The sequence below is a fragment of the Strongylocentrotus purpuratus genome, unplaced genomic scaffold, assembly GCF_000002235.5.
Source record: "Strongylocentrotus purpuratus isolate Spur 01 unplaced genomic scaffold, Spur_5.0 spur5_scaffold_20, whole genome shotgun sequence".
NCBI classification, from domain to species: Eukaryota; Metazoa; Echinodermata; class Echinoidea; order Camarodonta; family Strongylocentrotidae; genus Strongylocentrotus; species Strongylocentrotus purpuratus.
The window spans coordinates 31,938,696-31,966,613 of NW_022145606.1; the positions used below are offsets into that span (position 1 = coordinate 31,938,696).

The following is a 27,918-nucleotide window of genomic DNA, read 5'->3' on the forward strand; positions in this document are numbered from 1 at the left end:
GAAACTATGAAAACATGATGATGCGGCGTCCGGACCGCTTTCGCACCCAAGTAAGCTGGAGCCGTCATCAACGCTCCGAATCGTCCCCGGAATCGAGCGATGAGGAGGAGGAGGAGGAGAGGGGTGCCCACTCGCCCTCTTTCACGGACGATGACTCCGGTAGCGAGGGAGAGTTGGAAAGTCCGCAGCTGGAATTCGAGCCCGAATTGACCGGCGGCATGGCGAATTTTAGAAATCTAGCTAGGAGAGCCCGTGGTAACTCACTGCTAAAGGTATTTATTTATTTATTTATTTATTTCGTTTTATTTCAGCAGGGTAGCCCCATCAGTAGTTAAAATACTGTTATTCTTGGGGGCCCTGCATAACATAAAATACATATAAAGACATACATATACATGAAAACATCATCACATGGTGAGTAGTAAACATACCAGAAAGAATACAAATTCAATCTCAAATGTAAATTTAAACTCAGCAAGTAAACAAAAGAAATCCAATGGACTAGCTCAGACGTTGTGTGTCCAGGAGGGTTGTGTATCTATACAGTTGATTTTAAACAATAATTTGAAGGAGAGAAGTTCAATTCAATTTCCATAGACTCATAAAAAGACAATATAATTACAATCAAGTATAAATTAAAGGCACTAAAACAAAAGATGAACCTGTAGAGGGGGTGATAAACCACCAAGGTTTATCAGGGATCATCCCCTGCTTAAAAATAAAATATTGAAAATTCAATTTTTTTTTTATTTATACAATAAACACTTACAAAAAATATATGTATTACAAGCAAATCATCTATGTGTGGGGTTGTGGTACTTGTACCAATAAATACAATATATAGAGAAAATGAATGATAGGAAAAGAAAATAGTGAGAAATACATCTTAAAAGTTGTGATAAGCAACTGAAAATATCTTTTAAAAGAAGACTCCATAGTGAATGTCCATGAAAAATAAATTGAGAAATTATGTTTTAACAGAGGGCAAATGATACTTATTTTTCATATCATATATTTCAAATTTTCATGTAATATTTCATGAATCTTTAGAGATTTATGTTAGACATTATTATAAATAATAAATAAGCTTTTTGATGCATACTTTTCGTTCAATCCGAAGACAAAGTTATTTTTGTTAAGCATCTGGCCCCAATTCCCTCTATGTACATACATGTATATGTTCAACTGAGCCGGTGATATTGAAATTATTGTAAGTCAAGCGTGCTATACGCAGAAATGGGTATATATCAATGTCAGTTGGTAGGTGAATTGCCGTTTGGGCTAAACGCCAGTGTGTCTACTACCCAATTAGTCTTCTCAGTCCAATATGGTTTACACCCAGCCCGTCTACTATCCACATGGTATATAATTATCATTTCGTCCAATAACCTAGCTAGTAGCCTTCTTTTTCTTCTAGCGTATTCTGGTACAGTATGACTTTTTAATTGAAATTTTCATTTAGATCGATATGAAATTCTCCTTCTGCTGTATCATTTATACAATCACAGCTGGTGAACTCCAAGCAGCCCGACGTAGGGCAAGCCAATATCCTCCTCTCCGACTTAACCCCAGAGCAAATCTCGAAGGAGATCGCCACCAAGGATGGGCGGGGCAACAGTGTCATCCACTACGCTTGCATGAAGACACTGGTACCATGGGTAGAAATGCTGATACAACATGGGGCAGGTATGATTAATCTGGTGCTTTGGGAGACTGTTGGAACAAACATGGGACGTTTATTGCTGTTTAGTCTACAACCAGTTTGACTACCAACCAATTGATCCTGGCCTGGGTGTGGTGAATGTAGATTAATGTCTTGCCAAAGGACATTAGTGCTGTAGCAGGGACTTACAGGGATTGGGTAACTTTGTCTCAGATTCTGAAACAAAATCCTGGATTTACCTCATGCTGCAATGATAATTATAAACCTTTAGTTCAGTAGTCAGGAACTCCTTGACTTTTAAAAGCCAATCGACTGTGGGATTATCAAGCTATTTAGGATTGGAAATCAAAATCAAATTTTGCATTTTCCTAACTGTTTTCATCAAACTACAGCCTATTGGGGAAAACGAGTATGGTTTAACAGGTCACTCAAAGATTTTCACTTTTTTGAGGCACTTCGTGATCATTTTGAAGTGCAATTTTTATAGGGCTTCAATATTACACCATATCGCAGACACTGATAACCCGTAGGTCAGTATATCTCAGATTTAACGATGCCTTTAATTGAACTCTGTACCTCTTGATCTGTAGTCCAACATTTTAGAAAGTTTTTGATTTTCACGACCGACTTGATCTATGACGTGAAATTAAAAATTTACTGACAGTGTCACCTCTCCATGCACACAAGTCCCTAGTTTTACAAATCAAAACATTTTAATGTCATGCGTCAAAGGCATAGGCCTGTCCGACCATATGAGCATACTGCCCTAGTATAAATACTGCCGTAGTGAGACCTTCTGCACATGCTGCATGTTAAGGATATTGGGTTTTTGTTGTACCATCCCAGTACCGCAGTATATACTGCAGTATATAAACTGCAAAAAGCAACCAACTTACCAGAGTAAATGTACTATGGGTACTGCAGTACTTTTACCGCAGTAGTACCACGATACTTTTTTTACAAGGGTGATCATGTGACAAGTCTTGGAGGTCAACATGCAGCTGTAGTTTACAGTTTCACCACAATGCAGATTTACCCCGAATGCGCTCGTAGGATTCAGCCAACAACTATTAATCCTCAACATGACGCATGTCCAGAAGGCCTCAGTGCCACTATCACGTTGTATATCATGTCAATCGTGCAAATCGCAAGTTTTCTATCCACCCTATCACCCTCCTTTTTTTCTTAATCAATATTTTAGATCTTGATGTTAGAGGAGCAGGAGGAAAGAGGCCCATTCACTTTGCAGTCAGAGACAAAGTCAGGGTCGAAGGTCAAGTAAGTTTAATCTTAGTGATACATATTCTACTATAAATATGTCATTATAATATGTTTAATAATTACTGTTTTGTTATTTTGTTAAGGAAATGTGTCTATTCAATTCAATTCAATTCAAGTCAGTTTGAATAGACCCTGGGTCAAGAACCTCAGATTGAGCAGAGGGAAACTATAGACACCAGATTAGTTTCCTTTCTTGAATCTGTTTTGGAACAAAAGCTTATGGCCAGCTAGTGTACAGTTTAAATTTGAGTAGAATACAGGGCTATTGGTTTTCCATGGGGAATATCTTCATGTATGTTTTGCAGAGTTGATACAAAGTATGAAAAACTTGTTGATGTATAACCATTCATCTCACAGTCAGGAACAAATTTGGTTTAAAAGTGAAGATAATTTGAGGATTAAATCTTATTTCATTTGCTGTGCCCTTCTTCTTCTTCGCTATAAGTACATGCCACCGCCGGGTGTATTCTCGTACTGATGTAGGTGCTGGGCAGGTGTATATATACATGTAGTGTCTCAATAAAAGGTCTACAATGCACTATGTGCAGTTAAAAAGACAGCCGTAGCTTAACGGAGCTGGATCTTGAGTACCTCTCTCTTAAGCTTAGCAGAGAGGTACAGGTGACGGCGGCCTGCAGAAGTGAGTTCCAGAGCCTGGTGGCATCTGGAAAGAAGCTCCTTTGAAGAACTTGTGTCCGAGCATATGGCACTTGGAGTCTCTGGTCGTGGCCTCTTAGCAAAGCAGGTAGTGAAGGAGTCAGAACTGTCTAGGGGATGGATATCAGCGAGTTCTTGATACAGAACATCATCGCTACCTTCGCCTTTGCTGACTTTATACAAACAGTACACTACATTGATTTCATAACATGGTTCAGAGCTTCAGATTTTCAGAAATCTTTGTTATGCATAGTGGTATGATTATGGTTTACATTTATTTATAATTGTTTTGTTTTCTTTACACCAGGCTCAGGATAAAGCTAAGCTGGTCAAACTCTTGGTAGCCAAGAATATCAAGGTCAACATGAAGGATAATCTAGGTCAAACACCATTATTGCTTGCCTGTAAGTTTGAGGGACAGAAGATCATGATCAAAGCCCTCCTCTCACATCCAGATGTGAGAATTGATGTAAGTATCGCTGAAGGTTATTCTGTACAGAGGTGAAAAAAGCCCCTGTCCTCTATTTTCCACTGCCGCTCCTACCACCCCCATAGAGAGAGATATAGAGAGACAACTATAGTTGGCTTGTCAGTTTGATGGACAGAAGATTTTGATCTAAGCATGGTTCGTGGTTTGAGTAGTGCCGCGGCACTATATGTCCTTTGGCAAGACATTAACCTACATTTGCCACTCTCCACCCAAGTTTTAAATGGGAATATTAATGTGGTTTGATTGGCACTTGTGGCTTGCAAAATGGCACCTGGCTGGAATTCTCCACAGGGAACGGAATGTGTGTTCTATCATGTGGGGATCAGCCATTGAATCCAACGACCGAGGTAATAAGGATTATAGAGTGAAGCTAGCGCTGTTATATCTAAGCTCTTTAATTATATACAATTGTGACTATTATTATTTTTATGCACTTGTTTTACAATTTTTATCTTTGGCCTTTCAGCAACCGTTGAGGTTTGGCAGAGTTAATTCAACGCTTCTCACCATTTTATGCCACAACGGTCAGTTTGAGGCTGCCATCCTGCTCCTGGAAAATGGAGCTAACCCCCTTGCCGTAAACGCTGCGAAGAACACGCCTTTCTACATCATCCTGAAGAAGGGCAATGTGAAGTATGCTCTACGATTCCTGTCAACTTGCCAGCGTAGAGGATGCGACATGCAGAAGGTGAGAGTCTTTCTTTTCCAGGAAGATTGTGTCTTAAAGGGATCGGGTCATCAGTTTCCATTTGTACAAGGCCATATTTTTGCTGACACAAGACTTAGTAGAAATACCATTAATGGATGTACAAGTCTTCACACTTCAAACCTGTAGGCCTATCAATAAATACCCTCTTGAAGAGTCTTCTTTGGAGGGAAAATATAGATAATGACTTTCACATATGGGGGAATGCATGGTAGTTCATAAGGCCTGCTGGTCATGAAACTGAAAGCTAATCCTGGTGATTGACATCATCTGTTATTGGGTAAAATCTGAATGGTGTCTAATTCCCCATTCAGTTAAATGAGTTTAAAGACTTGATTCAGTTGCCTTTTTTAATTCACCCAGACACAAATTGAATGTTTCCAAGATTACAAATAAATAGTCAAATAGGATTATAAAAGAGTTTCATCAGGATGGTTGTAATAATGGTTTGAAAGTTCTTGAATCACATATCCCGAAAAAGAAAATATGCCTGTAACATGCACCTGGCGGCTTATTTCAGTCTGCCGATTCGGGTCTGAGGAAGACAGCTGAGCTCTAGACATGTTAACATGTAAAACTTTCAAATGGGATGTTTTGCTGTGTTTTATCGTTGCAGATATTGTTAGCTCAGAACATATATCAGAAGACTGTCCTACATGAGGCCATCAAGACTGGTAGCCAGATGCTGATCAGGTGCTGTATGACATGTGGTGAGTCAAATTAACCCATTGCTTACTGGAACCGGGTGGTCCCTGTATACAGCTTATGTGAATGAGATAATTCAGTAGTCAACAGGTTAAGGAGAATTCTTGCTGAATAGACCGGTTTACCAACATATTCAAATTATTGAAAGTTTCTTTCCTGGGGACGTAGTGACAATTTATTCCATTAACCTGTTATTAATGAATGAACTACAATACTTGTTGCTATGTCAGGAAATCCTCAGGCCAGGAATAACACGTAGAGTCCCTTGAGCCAGTAAACAGAAAAGTGAAAGTACGTTTTGCCCCCCTCCCCCCAAATCACATCTTTTCTGATTTGTTATGATATTGTTCTCTCTCTTTGTTTATAAGTATTTCACATTTATGCGCTTTGTATCTAATGAAAAGGCACTTTATGAATGTAATATTAATCTCATGATAAACAGTTCGTCCAGTGGATCAAAGTGAGGGTGGTCCCTCCAATTACCTCCTCGATTTCAAATCGAGGTTCGGTTCCACCATCATGCATACGGCATGCAAGCACGGACATCTCGACATCGTCCACATGCTACATGATCTCTGCCCGAGGCTCCTGGATACAAGGAACGCCAAGGGGCTAACCCCCCTGCACTACGCCTGCAGGGGCAACTATGCTGAAGTTGCTGAAGAGCTGTGTATCATGTTGCAAAGGTAAATGTCTTATGTTGTCTTGTCTTGTCTTGTAAATGTCTCATGTTGCAAAGGTAACGTCTTATACCAGCCTAGGGACTGCCTTGATGGAATCTAGAAAAAATCTGTTAATGCCTCTACACGCACAAGTACATATTCTGTATAGACTGGTGTTCTCAAACTTTTCTTTGACGTTTCGGATGTACATGATTTCCATGAAAGCTAAAGGGTCCCAAACATGGGAAGACATTTGCTCGAAAATTCTTCCGGTCATTCGTATATGGTACGTCCAATTAAGTAAAACAAATAACGTTAATATCAGTTGCTAGAAAGTCGGACATGACTCAAACATAACTCAAATTTTGTTCAGACTCGGACAATGTACTCCTAAAATGTACATTAATGACACTTGTCTATAATAATAATACGCTAAGGCTCCGCGGGGGGCGCGACGTCTCGGCGAGCCTTTGTATTCTATTGTTTTTTAATGAGATCGCCGACCGAAGTTGGTGCGGCTATCTCCTCCTGAACCCTCCCCTCGGGGTACCCGTGCCCTGTGCCATCGTCCGCGGGAGAGTCCACTCTGTGGAATTGGCTATACTCCGCCCGAGGTCCTCCTCCGTGTCGACGTCCAGGGCGAAAACAGACGCGACATGCATAATGCAGGATATGCGTGACGACAGAGATACCTCATGGATATTCAACATGACATCCGTAGACACACGACCGATGACTGTCCACTCACATTAAGTTGCGTATTAAATGCACGACGCACAGGGTCGGGCTTACCCGAGTAAAGCATCTTTCTATAGGATATCCATTGTATAGTATTCAGCTGCACGAGCCACAGAGATACACACGAAGCTTCCCGTCCACGTCCAAACTTAGGGACCTATTTCCATCATTATTGCCGCGATTTTTATATAGGTGTCGTGAATGGAGGTATGAAATGAAAGCTTATTTTGTGATTATTACGGCCATGCTACTAAATTTTGATTATCATTTTCTAAAGGAAAGTTTTCACAAGAAAACCATTGGACTGACAATTCAGTCGCAAGCTGCCTTCAGTCAGTGCAGTGCTGCTGTGCAGTGTGTGTGAGCTGCAATTTAACTCCAGCAAGCTCCAACACCGGCTCCGCGCACCGCAGGCGTCCGAGGCCTGCGGCGCCGGTGTTCGAGCTTTCTGGAGTTACACTGTGTGTGTGTGTGCATAGACGTAATACAATGGTGTGTGTGAGTTGAGCTGAGCTCGAGTCGAATAGATTTGACACTTTGAAATTGTTATCTGTTGGTTTGCATCATTATTGCCGCGATTTCAATATAGTTTCGTGAATAGATTTACGAAACCTGATCTTAGAATTAGTAAAAGTATTACTAATGTTTACGTTTTTAATCGACTGTCTGATTTTCTTGTGAAAATTTTACTTTGAAAAATGATTATCGAAATTCATGGTCAGAAATAATCACAATCTAGGGTCTATTATGTTACAGTTCTTGCATCAAATCAATGCATGAAAACTTAGTTATTGAACTAGAAAAATGTTTTTTTTTTTAAATAGGCAATTATGAAGTATAGGAAGCCTGAAACCTGTCCTGAGCCTACTAAACAAATCTCAACAAAGTGTAGGCCTATCCTTTTATGAATTAATGAAAAAGTAGCCCCAGAAAAAAGAGCCCCCGAAAGTTGGAAAAAGTAGTCCCCGAAAATTTCCCAAAAATTTGAAATGGAGCCCCCGAAATGAAAAACTTAATTTTTTGCCTGCGCCCCCCTCTAGAATCCCTCGGATTTCCGCGGGTCCTGAGTTGAGTGTATATATAATATAGGCGTGGGGTCCACGGGTTTCAAGGGGCCATAAAAACCCCAAAAGCTCGGGGGTTACGTTCTTCAAAGTTGGGGGGGGGGGGGTGTGGGAGATCGAGATCAGATCGCAGCGAGTTGAGTGTATATATAATATAGGCGTGGGGTCCACGGGTTTCAAGAGTCCATAAACCCCCGAAAGCTCGGGGGGTTTAGGTGTTTAATTAGGGTCAGATGAGCATATTTTAAATACTTTATTTGTGACACTTGCAGGTCACTAATTGGCGTGGGGTCAATACGTAGAGTTGCGTAGTGTTGCGTACAAACTACGCTGGCCTACGTTACTATATGCTGAGGAACGAAAAGGGGTACGCAAGATGAAAGAAAACAATTCAACATGTTTAATTTTTTTTGCGTACTTTCGGCGTAGAAACTTGACGCAGAAAGCAGCCTTTTTACGCAACACTACGCTACATGCCTACGCAACAGTACGCTACCCTACGCCAGATCGACAAAGCAGTAAAAGCTTTCCACACAGTAAGCAACCATAAGCAAACCTGTACGCCAGCCTACGCATAACCTACGCAGGGACTATTTTCCCATTAATACGCAGCCTAATTTCTGCATAGTCGGTACGCCACACTACGGAACTGTACGCAGTTCCAGTGGCTTAAAGAATAATTACCGGTACAGTTGGATCGTTTTTTTAATTTTTATATAAGGCCAAATTAAAAAAAAAACATTTTTAGCATCCTGTTTTTTCGAAAAATGGGAAGGAGGAGGCCCTTTTTTTTTTTCTTTCAAAATGGCCGCTCCGTACATTTTTCCCTGACATTCGGGCTATTTTTCAAGATGGCGGCCGACAATTTTTTTTTTCTTATTTAAAATCAGAAATACATTTTAGCAGTGCTTTTCATGTTTTTTTTCTTTCAAAAAAAAAAAAAATAAATAAAAAATAAAAAATAAAAAAAAAAATAAAAAAATAGGAGGCGGCCCCCCAAAAAGGAAGCAGGCGGGGACGCTGTTTTTTTTTCTTTCAAAAAAAAAAAATAGGAGGCGGCCCCCAAAAAGAAAGCGGGCGGGGACGCTAAACATGTATATTTTTTTAATGGCCTGAATGGCAAATAAAGTTCTTGGTGGTTTTAATTTAGACAGTCTCTATATATCTATTTACACCCCCCCCCCCCCGCCCACCTCTAGAATCCCGCGGATTTCCGCGGGTCCTGCTAGTAATTATATAATAAAAAAGAGGCTTGTTTTTGGTCTAGGGGAACTGTTACAGTTAAAAACATGATATTAAATAAAGCAGATCGAGCCCCTAGGGTGGTCCAGACTTTGAGAAGCCCTTGAATAAAGCCTTATCTATCTATCTATCTATAAATCAGGCTATAGTTCATCCAGACGTTGGACAAAGCCCTTCTCGTAACATTTCCATTCTTATGCTTTACCACAATTCTTTCTTTTCCGATTCTATACATTTTTAGTCATGACATCGATTTGAGGCTGAATTTGGACGATGAAATTCATGGATCCCAATCGTTGCTCAAGTTCACCGCTTCAACGGGATCGAGCGATTGCCTGGTCGTTCTTCTCAGACATGCGAACCCAGATTTGTCCATCATGGTGAATCTTATCAGATGGATCTCAGTTGAGAAAAACCTGTCCTTGGTCCTCCAGGTTGGTTTAATAATAATAATACCAATAAAGGAGTGGAAATTAATGATGCGATCATGGTTTCACAAATGTGAGAACTGATTAAGTGCTAAAACTACTTCTGAACTTTTCATATGTTTCTATGTTTCTAAGCTATTCCGACAAGTAATTCCATGAAACAGTGGCTGCATATGAAAATGACCATTCCCCATCAGATGTTGTGACGATTTGTCAGGCATAAAATAAATTGGGTCCAATCAATTTTTCACATTCTCAAAAAAAGTTATATTTATAATTTGGTTGGGGTATGCATGATTAAAGATAAAGGTGAGTTTTGGTAATGCGATTGCATCGTGAAAGAAAAGGTGTGGAATAGATCAGAAACAGTTGATCATATGTAGCATGTAATTATTGGTGTGCACTGCAAGGTTATGGAGTCATCAAAATCATAATAAATTTGGCCCAGTCTTGGTAAAGTATCAAGCACTGTACACAGAAAGATGCATATGGGACTACACAAATGGTGTCTGGCTAGTACTATACCTTGATTTCCTTATCTTTCTTTGCTCATTACTCAGCCAGTACACATTTTCTTCCAAAATTGTTTGGCTCATGTCATTTATTTGTAATCTTGAACATTCAATGTAAGTTTCGTTTGATTCTGTGAGAATTTTTTTTTAAATATTTTTTTTCTCCAGAACTAAGGTTTATCTTTAAGTTGTTAACTGTAAGTGCATTCTTTAAGGTTTCTTTATGTCTTTCCTTTTTTGTTGACCTCTTTAATAGGAGTTGCTGAACAGCTTTGATGACATCAGTACCGGCTGTGAATCCATGGAGATTGAGAAGATCATACTGCTCTGTGCAGCCAAGGGACAGACAGAGTAAGATGGCTTAATAAGCGAGTTCGTAATTAGGATTTGCGCATGGGCAGATAAAGGTCATTCGTACCCAAATTGTAAAACCATTGAGACGAATACTCGGATCGTGCTCATGAAAGTTATGTAATCAGTATTCATTTATGCACCAACAGTAAAATTATCTGATACACAGGTGGAAGTATTCTTCTCAAGAGGCAAACAAAAGGTATTCATGAAGCACCTCCATCACTTTGGCAGTGATTATTCTAAAATGCACAGGTGGGAAGTATCCATCGTGTCTAAGATCTGTGGATATTTTGGGGTCATGCAGGCCAGAGCTATTTATGAACTCGCTTATTTGAATCATCGCGTTACCCGACGCTTTGTGAAAATCCTGCAGAAAATCTATGAAAGCTCCCATCCTTTCTCATTCATTGTCACATGATCTTCAGCTTTGATTTCAAGAAAGGTCGTGTAAGGTGACCACCTGACCGGACAGTGTGTTCTTTTTTGTATGAGAAATCAGGCGTTGCCACAAATACTTAATTATTATCTGGAAAATACAATTTCTGAAGTACCTCTAAAATCTTTCTGAAGAAATCATTCAATTTGCTTCTGAAATGGGACTTTTCATCGGACCATAACAAAAGTATGTTAGGAGGTTTCAAACCATTTTCAATGGGTAGGTGTCATCTTGTTCACATTTGAGATGCAAGTATCCATATTAAAAGCAAAAATACTTTAACCGGGTTGGACAGGAAGCTGATGATGGCCATCAGGCAGCTTAAGGGTAGTTTCTGAGAGATTCTCATCGCAAGATGCTAAACTGAAGTCTTTATAACTCCTGTACCCTTTGCATGAGTGTGCTAGATAGAAGTTGTTGCATGGCACAAGCATAACTTTCTCTTGCCCAAAAAAGAAACTCACAACTAATTCCTTTCGTCTAATTCTGGCATCCCATTCAGGAGTCTGCTGGAGTTTGTTGGTTGGCACAGGCGTTATGTCTTCCTGAAGGATTCCCAGGAGAATACCGTCATGCACCTGATAGCCCAGGGTGGTCATTTCGACACTGCTAAAGCTCTACTGAAGAACCAGGATGATGTGGGCCTCTGTGAACAGTAAGCTTTTGAGACTTTTCACAAATTGAAGCTTTCAATATTACAGTCGAACCGTAAGAGTGGCCACTTTTCTATAAAGGCCACCTGTCTGTAGTGGCCAAGTATTTCATCTCCCTTGAGAAAGAAGTGAGTGGGTTATAGAACCTGTCTAGGAAGGCCACCTGCCTACAGGAGCCAATTTTTCTGTTTTCCTTGATCATGAGTGGCCTTTATAGATAGGTTTGACTGTACTTCGTAGCCTTTAGTCATAGTGAAAAGGCTGTGAACGCATGGCTGTTGGTATATACTTCCCCATTTTGTGTTCCTTTCACTCTTTCCTTAATTCCTCTGAGTGATTTTTTTAAAAGGTTTAAAGGGATCGTTTAACAATGTTAAATCTGAGATACACGGCCCTACGTGTTATCAGTGTATGTGATATGGTGTAATATTGAAGCCCTAAAAAAATTGCGCTTCAAAACGATCAAGAAGTGCCTCAAAAAAGTAAAAATCTTTGAGTGACCGGTTTTACCATACTCGTTTTCCCCAATAGACTGTAGTGTTATGAAAACCGTCAGGCGAACGGTTTTCAAAATTTGTAATTTTAATCATAAATATCTTGATAATCAGACAGGCGATCGGCTTGTAAAAGTCATGGGGTTCCTGGCTGACCTAAAGGTTTGTAATAATCATTGCATCATGAGCTAAATCCAGAATTTTATTTCAGAATCTGAGACAAAGTTACCGGATCCCTTTAAGTTCAGTACTTGTTATCAATAACAACTGCTAAATTTCAATGACAAATTTTTTCTCAGCCAATCAAATGCTATGATTTCAGTAGCTTATAACAGTCATTTTAACTTGTATTGACAATATGTTTCATGAAACAAGGCCCTGGTGAGGAGGAATTATAATGAATCTGTCCATAAAATCTGTACTTAAGCAAAGCCAGGGTGGGGTACACAAGGGGGTCATCGATGCTCATCTGCAAAAAAATACCCCCCCCCCCCCTCCCAACAACAAAAAAAGGAGAAGAAGAAAGTAAGAAAAGGAGGTCAAGTGGTTAACCCTTGAACTTTGCCATTCATTATTTTGTAAATTTGTGTCTTTATTTTAGCTCAGCCGATGTTTTGAAGTTGTTATTTTAAGGGTGTGTGCTTTTGCTAAATTCAGTTCGATTCGATTCAATGCAATTTATTTTGCATCATAAAAAAAATTTAAAATCATGAAAACAAGAAGCAAGTTGTGCTTGAAAATAAGGGTAGTGAAGTTCTGAAATGCTTTTCAACCTTATTTGTTGCATTGGATTGGATTATTTCAACGATTATTTTGAGATTCACGATTTTTATAAACCCTTGACCTTTTACCATTGATTAATATTAGTTTGGGACAAACCCCACTTCATCTTGCAATCAAACAAGGCCATAAACTGACTACCAAGGTCCTCCCTAAATTTGGAAATGCTTTTCAATCTTATGTGTTCCATTTGATTGCATTATTAAAGAAATTATTTTGAGATTCATGATTCCTTTTTAACCTTTGAACTTTGACCACTGATTAGGAATCATTTGGGACAAACCCCTCTTCACCTTGCAATCAAACGAGGCCATAAACTGACTACCAAGCTCTTTCTCAAGACCAACAAGGTACTAGCTGGCATGCAAGACAACAAAGGGGTAGGTAGCTATTGTGATCTTTAAGTTATGACCTATAACCTTTACCTTATGTAGATGTGTCTTAGTTGAGTGATTTAAGCACTTGACTTAAAATGCAAAGTTTGGCAAGGCATTAATCTGCATTGCCACTCCATACCCAGGAGTGAGATGGGGACCTTGTAGGATGCCAAAGCAATGGTGTTAGTAATAGCCAAATGGTAACCATATGGTAGGAATACTCCCCAGGAAGTGGAGATGGTGCACATTGTGCTTGAATAAATCTGATGACCTGGGTAATAATGTCTGTAAAGTGCTTATAGAGACGGTATTTCAACTCATATCATGCCATAAGGCTACTTGCACGCTACCGTTAAAGTGCTTTTTACACGCAAGCCCGCTATCGATTGGTTGCTTCATTCATGCGAGCGAGCTACCGCTTATGTGCTTTGTGCATGCATGCTCGCATTCGTAATAGCAGTTATTGTTCATGCCCATTGCACTGCGCCTAGTGTTTTGCACACGCTATTGATAGTACCATCGCGTTCATCCGATTATCTCAAAATTAACTTGGCACAGGGGGATTGGAGGCTTGGCACAATGGGGATTATCCCTGTGGCATTAGGCTGTATTTATTATGGCAGGATAAGAGATTATTATTATCATTATTAGTAAACCTTTAGGGAGTTGTCAGTTGGTCTAGTGGTACATTCTGCTTTCTGTCTTCGCCTAAAAATTGACTCAGGTCCGGGTTGGAACTGAGCTGTGTCTTTCGGTTGGCTGTAAATAATCATATGGGATCGATACGCATTTGTAAAAAACCCATTACATGCACACACATACACTTTACCCAAATATATCATATAATGTGTCTTTGATATTGACTGTAATGCCAGTATTTATTTCACCTGATGTACAGCTTCCTATTTACAGCTTCTTTAGACAGTAGTGGGGAAAAGGTTTCATGGATGGATGCATAAATGACAGCTTACAAACCTAATTCAAAATCATAATGTGCTGGTCAGGAGGGGGGAAAAAATTAGGGTCAAAGTCTTTTGACCAACATTTTGTTATTTTTTGGTTTTTTATTAAGAGGTTAAAGAAATATTATAGAGAAGTTCTATCCATAGAGAATCTGGAGAAGCTACCACTCTGAACAATATGCCTGTAGATGATAAAGTAAAAAGTAAAAAACAAATGTCTTCTATAGCTGTACTACCTTTGGCTATATGTCTGTGTATGCTTTAACATTTCAAAAAGGTCCTTTAATGCTTTTGAGTAATAATCTCTAATGGCTTCACGCTTTGAAAATCAGTAGAGATTGTATTGATTTATCCAGATATATAATTAGAACATCCTGTGCCAGAAATCGTGGCATTCGATCATCTGAGTGGAAATTTGTCAGGGAAATTAGGCATTTGTTATTAATAACAAGTTTTCTGAAACAGGATCCTGTTCCATGTTTGTTCTCGAATATTTTTGCCTCTGCAGATGACCCCGTTGATGTACGCCTGCAAAGTCGGGAATATTCTCATCGTGGAGATGCTTCTGGAGCAGAATCAGGGGGAGATCAGGTTCTTTGAGTGCGACCGCAAGGGCCGAAATTGCCTGGACCACGCCATCCGTAACGGGCACGAGTAGGTTGCAGTAGTTAGCTTGGGCATTTTCCAATTGACCTGTTCCACTACTGAATTCTTTCGTGCCCATATGCATAATAAGGGGACTCCACGCTACAGGAAGCGATGGGTTAAATTTCTTTTTCAACTAATTGGAAGGTTAACTTTTATGGCCAAGGATTACAGTTAATTGCCACGAGAAACATGATTGGTCAATTTTCTTTACACAAATGAGTTACTGCCACTACAGGAAGTGTGCCGCTGCAACAATCGTCAAGTAAGCAATTGAATGCCGGAACCTGGTGGTCCATGTATCCTATGGGAATTAGAGTATTTAGTAGTCGGCAGGTTAAATGAAGAACAATAATATGGAAACACTCAAACAGCTGAAATGATGTATTTCAAATTGTTAATTGTAAAACGTTGTTATCTGGAGTTCAGAGACAATTTCCATTTTTAATTATTCAATGGGTGATTTTCAGTGAAGTATTATCGTTCTTGTAATGATGTCGCTAATATCTGATTAAAAATAGGAAACTCATGAGTTTTTGAAGTTGTCATCAGGGGAAAAAAAATTGGCAACACTGCAAGATGTATCTTGTGAGCTCCTCTCCAATATGCTCTGTAAAGAAAATGTCATAAATTTTCTGTACCTGTTTCTCTAATTGTTTTGCTTCTATTAAAACCAAATTAATACAGTTAGGGGGTCACTATCCTTGTAACTTTGACAATCTGTTGTTTGTGCATGCATTTCTTTGTTGATAGGATGGTGGCAGTGACTCTGTTATCCCAAGAGAACTGGCGCTCCCTCATGGCCCACTCCACCGGTGAAGGGGCGAACAAGACCACGCCCATGAGGAACCTCATCACCACCATGCCAGGTAGACTCTAAACACAATTCTTTCTTTGTCACCTTAAGCTTTAAAAGGGTGGATTATTTGTAGCTCTCTCGGCCAAAAGGTGGGGAATTACAACCCCCCCCCCCCTCTTTTATGATCTTGGCAATGGAGTGACAACGAATTTTGAAACTTGGCACACGGACAGTGTATATATGCCATAAAGAATTAGCTCATGCAGTTTCATATCTATTTCTCAAAAAGTATTTGAATTATTGCTAATTGACTAATAGTCCCTATTCCCATATTCGGAAGATTTTTGATGATTTGCACGGTACCCAGGAAATCAAATAATTTTTTCCCTGTAGGCGTGTGCCAGTTCGTCCTAGACAAATGCATCACCAGATTAACAGACACCGACATCGATGACACGACTTCTGTGAATATCAAAGTAGATTATGAGCTCCTGGAAGACTGGTTTTCAGATTGGATGCAAATTCAAACTCAAACTCAAACTCAAACTCAAACTCAAACTCAAACTACATCCAGTAAGAAGTTCACACTCTTGAATATGATTTTCATTTCTTTAACACTTACAGGATAGGTCTATTTTTTCTATTACAAGGTATTAGGTTAAGGGTTATTCTTAGTGTTAGGGTAGGGGTGAGAAAATTGGGTTAACCCATTGCTTCCTGGAACCTGGTGGCCTCTGTGTTAAGCCTATGGCAACAAATAAATTCAGTAGTTAACGGGTTAAGGTTAGAATTGGGGTGAGGTTTAGGCTCTAGTGCAGAGGTCACAGTTAGGGTCAGACTCAGACACAGGGTGAGGGTTACTTGTAGAGAAACTTTGTGTGACTGGGGAGAAACGGGTGATGAAACTTATTATCGTCTCACTCACCAACTAGAACCCTGTACCCTCAAAGAGGTGAAGGCTGTAGACTAAGTTGTGTTTGGGCGCTCTTTGAAGTATGGTACTGTTTGCCTTGGCACGCTCCGGACCAAATTAGGAGGTGGTCCTCTGTGCACGCTTCTGGGAGGTGGTCCTCCGTGGCACGCTTCTTCCAGAAGCTGTACACTTAAGACTTGGAAGGGTTTAACGCCAAGGATTAGTTCCTGTTCTTGCACTGGACGTGGCTTGTGTAGTTAGTCAATACTTGTGTGATGGGGAATTCTGTGTGGTTGCTCCCTCTTTTTTTCATTTTATAATATCTGTGTCCTTCAATCATTACAGGTAGGGGAAACTATGATGATACTGGTGACACGTTGCTGCGCACCATCAGCACGTTAGGTGGTTCAGATCACAACATTGACGAGGAATCGGTAAGACTAAATATTAATAATAACACATGCTAAATTCATATGAAAAATTTGCTCTCAGCCAATCAAATTCCACAATTTCAGGGGCTTGTTTGTTATGTTTTTATAAAGCAGGGCCCTGGGAAATGATTTTTTTCATTTATTTTAAAACCAGAAAATTTTGAAATATATGAAGTACAAATATTTTAGTATTGTGTCATTGCCATTAAAATTATTTCACGGCATGAAACAATGATCTCGAATCGAGACTACTCATTTGCATCTGTACAATGAACATTGCCTGCTGTGGCATGTTAGGGCTTGTTCACTTTTTGTGCTGTAAATCACTGCAAATAGCTGCAGCGGTTTTCTTACATGTAAATGAAATGGTAACTGCACACAACAAATGAATTGCACATAGTCACTGAACTCTGTAGTATTAGATAAACACTTTATGTCTTGAAAAGAAAAAATGCTAGGTTATTACCTTCAAGCATTTACTCATGCTTTCTTAGCAGTCAGACCACATTGAAGACACTAAAGAACATGTTGAATCACAGAATATTTCTGGCCTGCCTAACAATAGACACTTATATACCAAATACAATTTTAGTTCTATTATAACCTCTACATGTTGTGTCTTTGGATAAGTTGGTGATGGACACAGATCATTACATATCTCTCACTTTCAAATAGGAAAACAAATACCTTTACATGCATTATTTCAATAATCTGTCCGAAAATAAGTTGATAAATTTATAAAAAGCCAATATTTCTGGTAATTTAGTGTAATTCAATGTACATGTAGATATTCCATAAAATCTTATGTTAAATGTGACAGCTTTACCTTTGGTGGGCAAGGGGCTTCACCCTCACTATTTTTTTTTTTTTTTTTAATTTAATTTTTTTTTGGGGGGTAGATGGTAGATAGATGTTAAATGTTATTTTTGGGGGTTCTGAATTAACTTTTGGGTGCCCCAAACAACTAAGAAGGCGCGATAGCTCAGTCGGTAGAGCAGTGGTCTCACAATCCGGTGACCCGGGTTCTAAACCAAGTCGATGCGCTAGTGCCCTTTGGTAAGGCATTAATCCTAATTATCAGGTCCTTCAGAGAGGACCTAAAGCTGTCGTCCGTCTGGTTGCTTACCTACAAGCATTTATGCTTTCTTAGCAGTCAGGTAAAATAAACACCACTCACTCAGGGGTCATTCCTTTCGTGGTTCCTACTTGTGTTGTATTCCTACTTGAACTTAGAGTCTGTATATGCATGAGCTCATGTTAAATGTTATTTATGGGGTCCTGAATTACATTTTGGGTGCCCCAAACAACCCCAACTCCTACTTGAACTCACCATGAATGACTTCATCTTTACATCGTTTACAGCAGAACTCCAATTTCCATGCCGATGGAACACTGAAAGAGGACGCAAAGATCTATGTGACTGACCCAGTATATCGTTCTGAGAACCATCCTCTCAGACTCATGGTAAGAAACAAGGTTAACCCTAAAAGCCTGATTACACATGCCAAGTAAAAACGGCCATAGTTTATTGCTGTGTTTTCTTTGGTGTACTCGTCATCATATCCAGTCATCACACAACTACTTCCCAATATCTAGCAAAGATGAGAGCCACGTCTTTGGTCAGGTATCAGCAAATAATTTGGTCTATTTCCACTGTATTAGGGTTTAATATGAATGCCATTTGTTAGGCTTTTGCCTGAATTCAGGCCCAGTAGTTGCTCTTTCAGGCTTCTAAGGGTACAAATTTTATAGAGCTCGAACATGTCTTGGTGTCTTTTCAGGTTAATGGAGTGGAAACAACTGGTATCACTGGGATTAAACTACACTGCATTGTTTCTTTAGCCCCTTTGATACAATCATTCCACTTTTTGTGGTTTGACTCAATAAATATTTAGTTTAGAGCCCTGAAAGGGATTTTTGGTGCACAGACTGCATCTATTTTTGTTTCATGACTATATTCCATTTGAAGCCAAGTATTTTAAAAAGGAAAAAAAATTTTTTTTTTAAATATGTGCAACATGTTTAGAGATTAACAATCATTTTTTTCAGAGATATTACATTTCATTAAAAAACTTGAAAAAATAGAAAAATAGAGATTGTTGCCTTTTTAAAGAATAATATGTGATCGATTTAGCCATTAAACTCATTCTTGTTCTCTAAGGGTTAATGATATTATTTGATCTGTCATTTCAGATTCAGAAGGATGAGAGTAAAATGTTGCTGAATCACCCTGTAGTCCGCTTGATGATCCGCTACAAGAACAAATCGACTCGACTGAAATATTGGATCAGCCTCTTCCTCCATTTCACCCTCGTTGTCCTCGTCACCGGCCACAGCCTGGTCATCCCTCCACCGTTCTATGTCCAGACCAACCCTGAAGGCAACAACTACACCTGGTTGGCTGACGGAAAAAGCAAGTGGCAGGAGAACATGAACCTTTTTGCTTTGGTCCTGTTTGGAAGAGTTGGGGCCTGGATCATCCTTGCGCTCACTGTGATCTACTTCATTGAATTTGTAAGAAAGAAAATCATGACATAAACTTCCACCTTTAAACCCTTGCGTTTGACTAAATTCTTTCTATAACTTTTATATTTTGTTGAATGCAACCTCAAGTTTAATAATATTTATAAAAGTACAGGGATAGGTTAACATTTGCAGTTAGATTTTGTGTTAGGTTTAGGATTAGGGTTATTGCTAGGTACAGTGTTTGGTCTAGGATTGAAGTTAAGTGTTTGGTCAGTGTTGGATATTGCTGCAGATGAACTTTCCTGGGCCATGTCTCATACAGTCAAACCTGTGTTAGTGGCCACCAGTCTAAAGTGTACATGTATTTTATCTCCCTCAAGAAAGAACTCTGTGTTGTAGAACCTGTCGCATAGGCACCAGTCTACCCGGCCCTTTTTCCTTTTTCCCTTAGCTGGCCTTAAAAACAGGTTTGACTGTGCAACCATATGATATTTTTAAAATTATTTCCCATGAATAGGTCTATCGTGTAGTGATCTACAGACACACAACATTAAACAACATCCGCGGTGTGGGTAGCATTTTGAGAGAAGTGGCGCTCGTGGTCTTCATCACACTCTTCATAGTGCCCGGCCTTGGTGACTTGACCTACGGCTATGGGGTCAACCTAAAACCAGTAAGTATTGTTTGGTGCAACATTCGCTATGATGACATTTTGTGAATCATTTCACTTCCCATAGGGTTGTACAACACATGCTCCTGCCACGATTGCTCTTGTGTAATCTCCTATGCTTAACTTGGACCATATGCTATTGACCACATATAAGATTTCAGAATATCTGTGTCCTGTTTCGTAAAACTTGTGATCAATAACAAATATTATATACCTCACTTAAGAAATCCAGCCATCTGATTGGTTGAAATTGCAGTCATGATTTTTAGCCATTCCCGTAAAGAAACGAAAAATGCCCAAACTGATTAATAGTCCAAGAGTAAAATCTCAGCAAAATTCCAGTTACCGGGAAAAATATATAATCTTGCTGCGATGCCCATTGGTTTACGTGTTTAAATGTTCTTTGAGCGAGCGCGGACACCATACAGTGTTTTTTGTCTGCGATTCCCAACTGATTGAAAATTTCAGTCATTTTTTGTCGGTGATAAACAGACAGCTCCTCAGATTTTCTGTGATGTTTTAACCAATCTTTACTCAATAAAAGGATGAGGTAAGAATTCTTAGTAGATTTTTGTTTGAATTCAGCAAATAAAAGGGATATCGACTGCTTTAATACTTTAGTACTCGCTGTTTCTATACTGGCTCTCAGTAAATTTGCCTTGAGCGTATAAATCAGGCAGTCCTCTCGTAGCCAGGGTAGCAGTCAAATCTCTATACTGAATTTATATAACAAATTTGCTCTCAGCCAATCAACTGTCACAATTTTAGGAGCTTATAACGGTTATTCTAACTAATTGTTATTGATAACAAGTATCATGAAACACAACCCTAATGGGTGCATCAAGCTGATAGTCCTAATAGTGCTTGGATCAGACAGAAAATGAAATAAAATGATATTTGTGTACATTTATGTTTACAGTTCCATGATACGATTCAGTAATACTTGGCACCGTATATGACTGACCTCCTATATTTCGAAACTATATTTGTTTTGTTTCCCTTGAGCAGAGTTTTGTGTAAAAATCCTCACTGACTCTAAACCCCTGCACTTTCTTACAACAACATGAACAAGTTTTTATAAATGTAATGCTTCCTGCAGTAGATGCATGTTCAAGTCTCGCTGGTTCCAAGATTTTGTCCGACTTGTTTTTCAATACAGATCGATCACTCGATGACTTCGATCTTATTTACTGGATGTAAGCCACAAATATGTTTAAATAACATGAACAACGTTCAACAACAAAAACAAACACTCAACCACACACACACACAAGCATTCGAAACGACTCTCATTGACTCCTACACCTCAACAACACACAGCCAAATCAGCAAATGACTCCCACATTCTTGAGAGCATACAGCCAAATACATAACCCACACTAATTCCAACGCACACACGCAGCTGCATACAGTATATGAAGCAACCCACACTCACGTTTACGACCAAAAAAGCAACCCACAATGACCCCTCTACAATCGACACTCTCATGCAGTAAAAAAACCTTACCCCACATATAGCCTCCAAAACCCACACAACCTCATAGAATCAAAGAAATAACCCAAATTGAGTCCTTCACCCACACACACCTGCTGCTAAAGATGCAACCACACCCACATCCAACGCCCTCATAGAATCAAAGAAACAACCCACATTGAGTCCTTCGCTCACACACACCTGCTGCTAAAGATGCAACCACACCCACATCCAAAGCCCTCATAGAATCAAAGAAACAACCCAAATTGAGTCCTTCACCCACACACACCTGCTGCTAAAGACGCAACCCACAGTTACATCCCACACCCTCATGCATGCATTGAGTCCCACACCCACACACATCCATTCAGCCAAAGAACATTTTCCACACGCAGATAGCCAAAGAAAAGATCCTTAAATGAATTAACCTTCGTAACCATATTTCATCTTTGCTTTTAAAAATAATATTTGTGTATATGCATTTTTTTTTACAGGATTGGCAATGGCAGCTTGGTGCATTCGCAGTGTTTCTGACATGGTTCAACTTCATCCTGTTCCTGCAGACTGTTCCATTCTTTGGTCTCTATATCTTCATGTTTCTTGGTATGATTGGCTCTTTCTTTTTTAGATGATGATGATGAGGATAATAATAATGACAATATTAATGATAATATTAATAAATGAGACGGTGATGATTATGATAATAATGATACTATTAATAATAATAACAATAATTATATTAACGATAATAATGATATTTATAATAACAATAATAAGAATAATTATGATATTACTACTAGTGCTACTACTGCTAATAATAATAATAATACTGTCATTTTATCTTTTATGCTCGCAGCATCTTATGCATTTCTGCAAAATGGATATGCAAATGCAAATGGATGCTTTACACATAATCATTTTTTTAATTATTATTATTCATTTATTCATTTGTGACAAAATAATCCTTTACTTTTGATGAAATTGTCGTCAGAGAAAATGTGGGATCATTTTCTATCATTTCATGGCTTCACAGTAATCTTTCAAAGCTAATTATTATGCCCTGAATCTTCTGGTTTTCCCTTATTTAAACAGAGGTGCTATCTACTCTTCTGAACTTCATCTTCGTTGTCGGCATTTTCGCCATCGCCTTCGCTGTGGTGTTCTGTATTTTGCTTTTAAATCAGGTATGGACTGTCTCAAAAATCTCTGATATAATTTCTGTTTCATGAAACTATAAAGCAATTCAACCATGTCTTTAGATGTTCAATTAAAGGAATTTGATAAGATTGTACATTCTGAGAGTAGTATACTAAAAGTATGAGTAGTTGAATAGCCAGCGGTTATACTTTTGTAGTACCGTAGATAGGAGATAAACATTTCTAGAGATATGTATTTTGTCGGCTGTCCTCAGGAAGGCTTTAAGAGGTAAATATTGTCAATGACACCAGACTGTGTGGAAATACCATTAATGTGTGTTGAAGTCTGCACACAGTGAACCTGTAGGCCTATCTTGGAAAGTCTGGAAAATTACTTTAATGGGAAAAGACAGAGCATATTGCATAAAGCCTTTTGGCCATAAGACTGAAGGCTAATCCTGATGATTGATGACACCTGTTATTGGGTAAACGCCAGAACAATGTCAAAATGCCCAAGAGAGCCCACTTCTATGTGTCTTTATAAGCATTATGTTTGAATGTTTTTTGTTGGCATATTCATGTGATATATTGTACTCTCTTGCTTTTGAGCACAAACAACATTTTCATAAGGGGACTATTTCCACAAGGCCACCTCAAGTCTTTTATGGTACCCTTGATTCCATTTATAATACAATACAATAAAGTCATTTATATAGCGCTTTTACAAACTAACTGTTGTTTCACAGCGCTTTACATAAAAGTTATCAAAGAATTTATTGTTGATCATGGTCAAAGAGGAGATTTTTGAGACATTTTTCGGAAGACATCCAGCGAAGGTGCTAATTGAATAAAACGTGGAAGCTCATTCCAGAGTCGAGGAGCACATGCATGGAAAGCATTGTCGCCAGCTTTGGTGTATGTTCGAGGAACATGTAGCAGGGTACTGTCAGTACATGAGCGACGGCCAGGACGAGTAGATTGGTAGGGTACGATGAGAGAATTGAGATACACTGGAGCTTTGTTTTGGATGCACTTGTAGACAATCGTCAGGATCTTGGACGACAATCGTCAGGATCTATAATGATTTGCCTCTGTGCTGTATTTCTGATTTGTTTGTGTACATGCTATTAATGGAATTACCGGTATATAAAGTTGAACTTGGTGTCATTTTCCTTCCTAGGCACCCTTTCACACCGTGGCGAACTCCCTAGCAAAGATCCTGGCCATGGCCAGCGGAGAGCCCAACTTCGATGCTGTCTTTCATTCCCTCGACTACCTCTACCAACCCGTGGCTTCTGTGGACTTTACAAGCATGGTCTTCTATCCAGCCTCTACACACATTATCTTTTTTCTCTTCATATTCTTCATGCCAATACTCATCATGAATCTCCTGGTAAGGAGTCGTAACTATCACACCGATGGTGTATTTGATATTAGTGAATGTATACAGTTAACCAATAAATTATTTGTACCCTTTTTAAGTATGCAAAAAATGGACTTGTATCTGTTTATTTTGAGAATCAAGTACCGGTACTCAATAAAGCACTAACCAACCAGTCCATCTTTCATTCTTGAGTTACCCCAACAACACAAAAATTGTCATTTTCAAGTTTGGGAAAAATTTAGTTTGTCCGTGATTTATGGTTCTTGATGATGTGATATATTAAAGCTTGGATCTAATTGTACTCAACAAATGCCCTAATCCGACCAGGCCACCTTTCATTCTTGAGTTACCCAAAAGTATCGTTGTGTATCGTGCATTTCACCATAAATACTGTGACATATAAGCCCTGCATGCATTGGCAATATTATGTGTCCTTTGCTTTTTCTCTCTTTTTATTTGTTATATTCTAGTTTTGAGTATCTATACAACTGTATGTTATATTCTATTTCTTCCGTTGCTAATATCATGATTGTTGATAAAGTGATATTGAAAAAACACAAATTATTTTGATTTTTCACATTTTTATTTATTAATATTGCAGACTGGTTTGGCTGTGTATGACATCGAAATCATTCAGAAAAAGGCGATAATGTGTAAACGTACACTTGAGGTAAGTTTAATCTTGTAGGAGACTTGGGATTTTGTCTCTCTGTGTATTCTCTGTATACCTTACTTCACTATTACCTCTGTCGAAGAGGTTCTCCAAGCATATATATATATATATATAAATATTTTGTTTTCTTCTTCTATAAATACATGTACATGAGATATTTTATTCTGTTTTATATGTTGCAAAAGATGACTATTTTGTAGCACCAAGTAACACTTAAAATTAGCCCATCGAATTTCCTTTGCTGATAATAACGATGGGAAAATATACCCTTGACCAAAAGTGACCAAAATGTTAGTATTGGGCCAAAATGTTGCCAAATAACAAAAATGTCAGTAGAGGGGTCAATAGGATATTTTTGGAATCAGCGCAATGTTGACCTTAGATAAGTTATATAAGCCATCCCTACCAAAAAATTTAAAGAAATCCCTAAGATTCATATATACTGGTATACAGTCAAACCTGATGTAGTGACCACCTGTCTACAAAGACCACTTTTTGTGTTTCCCTTGGGCAGTCGCAATAGACAGGTTTGACTGTTTATATACCGTAAATCTCAGTGTATAAGACGCACTTTTCCCTCCAAATTTTTAATATTTTTTTTAAGTGTCCGATTTAAGCCCCCCACCTGGCACTGTGCCTGGCAATGTTTCCCAGCTCAGTCATACACGGTGTGTTGACTCACCACTCGGAAACTAGAACAACTACCTGTATGGCCAGATTTCTGTTTGGACTTAAAGGAAAATTTGTCTGTCATCTTTAGTTTTAAAAACGACATTGTTACTATTATTAGTGACAAGTTCACAAGCACAAATCGGCGCCTTCAACTCCACCTCGCAGTCAAATAAATGTTCTTCCCCACATGGTTCTTTTAACACGGACCTATAGCTTGCTGCCTACGGAGTCTCCTTTTTTTTCCAAAAAAAATAGGGGTGCATCTTATACACAAAGATTTTGTATATAACAAAGCCACAGCTGATATATTTCCCATAATCCAGTGAAAACAACCAAACACTGGTGTCGCCGCTAAATGGTGCTTAATTGGATTGGGTATACCCACTGTATTACAGTTAATTCTGCATAAGTTTAATCTAGCTGTACGGACCGCAAAACATACCGTAGTTTGACTTATTCAAAATTTGACTTGGCATATGGTTTGCATAATTTGGTCAACATTTTTTTTTTTACTTGTTAGATTTTGATTCATGCAGATAACTGTATTATATATTTGCTCCTTTTATTTGATACTCCTAGGCTAAGGGGATCTTGGATGTCCAGGACAACTCTGTCCTCTTGATCTGGAAGCGCAGTGTTCTGAGAGACCAGGTGAAAAGTATCAGGACGGAAATCTCACCCATGCACAAGCTCTTCTACAAGGCCATTGGGTACAAGGAGATACACGATCAGCTGGTGGCATTTCTCGAAGAACTGGAGAAGACGGTAAAACATAGTACCCTTAATATTCCAGCCTTTTCTCTGCTTCCTTAAAGCGTATCTGCCATAGTTTACAGGAGGGATTAGACTGCCCTGCAAGGTCACTGGACAGGTGGTTATCTCATCAACTCAGCTCTCAGTTAACATAAGAAAAAGAGGATCATGGGGGACCAATGGTCACCGATTAGGCATGGTTTGTTATATAGAGGGCGCAAGTAGCTACAAGTAGTGCAGTGGGCCTTTAAAGTTGGTAACCATAGCAGTTTAGTGTCACCCGGCCTTTAGTGACGTTTTTATCACTTTATTGACGCTTGGTCTACAACAAGTTCGTCTACTATCCATATGGTCTAATAATCATTTTGTCTATTTTTCATTTTTGCAAATTTAAGAAGGAAAAGCTGATTCTTTTGGACCTTAAGAAACGTCTGGACTTGTATTAGTTAATCTAGACACCCCTTTCAATCCTTAAGCCTGAACTTCTTACGTACGTTACAAAAGCACATAAAAAGGACACTTTTATATATGCCATCAAAGATGTTATTGGGTGTTGCTTGCCTGACGACTAGAATCTGCTTTCGCCTCTCTTTACCCAGGTGATGTAAATGGGTTGTCAATGAGAAGAAATTCATGGAAAGCCAGAATGCCTTATCATGGTTGCCTTGCTGAAGTTGTTGTAATAATAGTTCAGCACTTACAAACACTAGTGTTAAGCATTGTCTCAGTATTACTGTTTTTACTCTTACAATATACATTATTATCATCATCCAATGTTGGGTCTGGAAGAAAGTGTGGAAGCGGTAAAAGATAAGTGGATTGAGATGGATGGGTCAAGTGTTGAGAAGGGAGATTGATGAACTTTTGAAAATAACTGGGGATCTAAAAGAAACTGGTGGAAGTGATAAAAGAGAAGTGGATTGACATGGATGGGTCAAGTGTTGAGAAGGGAAGATGATGAACTTTTGAAAAGAGCTGGGAATCTGGAAGAAACTGGTGGAAGCGGTTAAAAGATAAGTGGATTGAGATGGATGGGTCGAGTCGAGAATTGGGACAATGATGCACCTGTGAAAAGAGTGAGGGATCTGGAAGTGGATGGCATAAGAGGGAAAGAAAGACCTAATATTTCATGGAAAGCTATGGTGTAGAAAGAAAGCAGTTAGATTGGTCTAAATGAGGAGGATGCTCGAGACAAGAAGAAGTGGCTCGAAAGTCCATAACCCCTTGTAAGAGAGAAAATACTGACTTCAATAAACGATGATGATGATGATGATGTATTTACCCATTAACAAACAGAAATAGTTAAGCAAGCAGTGAGCAATATAGGAGTGGAAAGCATCACAAATTGTATTATCATCTTACAATCATCTTTTTTCTGTCCTTTCCAACCATTTGCCATTTTTCATCCCAATTGTCTGTCATTTCAGGGGAGTGTGCAGTTCACCAAAACAACGGAGATGAAGATTGAAGACATGGCCCAGCACATCTGCGACATGAGGAACAAGCTCAACATGCTGTCTGAGAATGCCATCGACTCCAAGATTGAGCAGCTTGAGACAATGACCATCATGCAGGAGATCAAACAGCAAATGCAGGCTCTCCAAGACAGCTAGGTTTGGTAAGATTGGAAATGAAAATGGGTTACTAGATGCATGATTGTTATAAGTGTAGCCCAATTGTTTCTTCCATATTTGAATG

At 38.9% G+C, this 27,918-nt stretch overlaps 1 protein-coding gene across 5 annotated transcripts; it reads left to right on the forward strand.

Moving 5' to 3' along the window:
- Positions 1 to 7: 7 nt before the first annotated feature.
- Positions 8 to 27,918, forward strand: LOC755757 (transient receptor potential cation channel subfamily A member 1 homolog). Of its 5 annotated transcripts, none has more exons than XM_030993206.1 (24): positions 8 to 272; positions 1,509 to 1,686; positions 2,865 to 2,941; positions 3,909 to 4,070; positions 4,558 to 4,779; positions 5,414 to 5,507; positions 5,945 to 6,188; positions 9,450 to 9,642; positions 10,405 to 10,499; positions 11,441 to 11,593; positions 13,131 to 13,245; positions 14,713 to 14,858; positions 15,603 to 15,718; positions 16,042 to 16,221; positions 16,907 to 16,995; positions 18,355 to 18,456; positions 19,186 to 19,506; positions 19,976 to 20,131; positions 22,097 to 22,205; positions 22,695 to 22,786; positions 23,919 to 24,131; positions 24,724 to 24,792; positions 26,047 to 26,232; positions 27,648 to 27,918. In XM_030993206.1, the coding sequence occupies exons 1-24, from the start codon at positions 15 to 17 to the stop codon at positions 27,831 to 27,833; spliced, it is 3,756 nt and encodes a 1,251-aa protein (XP_030849066.1). In that variant the 5' UTR covers positions 8 to 14; the 3' UTR covers positions 27,834 to 27,918. The 5 variants fall into 5 exon arrangements, with proteins under 5 accessions (XP_030849066.1, XP_030849067.1, XP_030849068.1 ...); XM_030993207.1 differs by having other exon boundaries at positions 18,358 to 18,456; XM_030993208.1 differs by lacking the exon at positions 18,355 to 18,456.

Excerpts from the sequence above, each read along its gene's own strand:
- LOC755757 (XM_030993206.1), top strand. The coding sequence starts at position 15 with ATGATGATGCGGCGTCCGGACCGCTTTCGCACCCAAGTAAGCTGGAGC. Across the intron at positions 4,071-4,557 it reads ATCCAGATGTGAGAATTGAT|CAACCGTTGAGGTTTGGCAG; the intron begins GTAAGTATCGCT and ends TTGGCCTTTCAG. Across the intron at positions 26,233-27,647 it reads TCGAAGAACTGGAGAAGACG|GGGAGTGTGCAGTTCACCAA; the intron begins GTAAAACATAGT and ends CTGTCATTTCAG.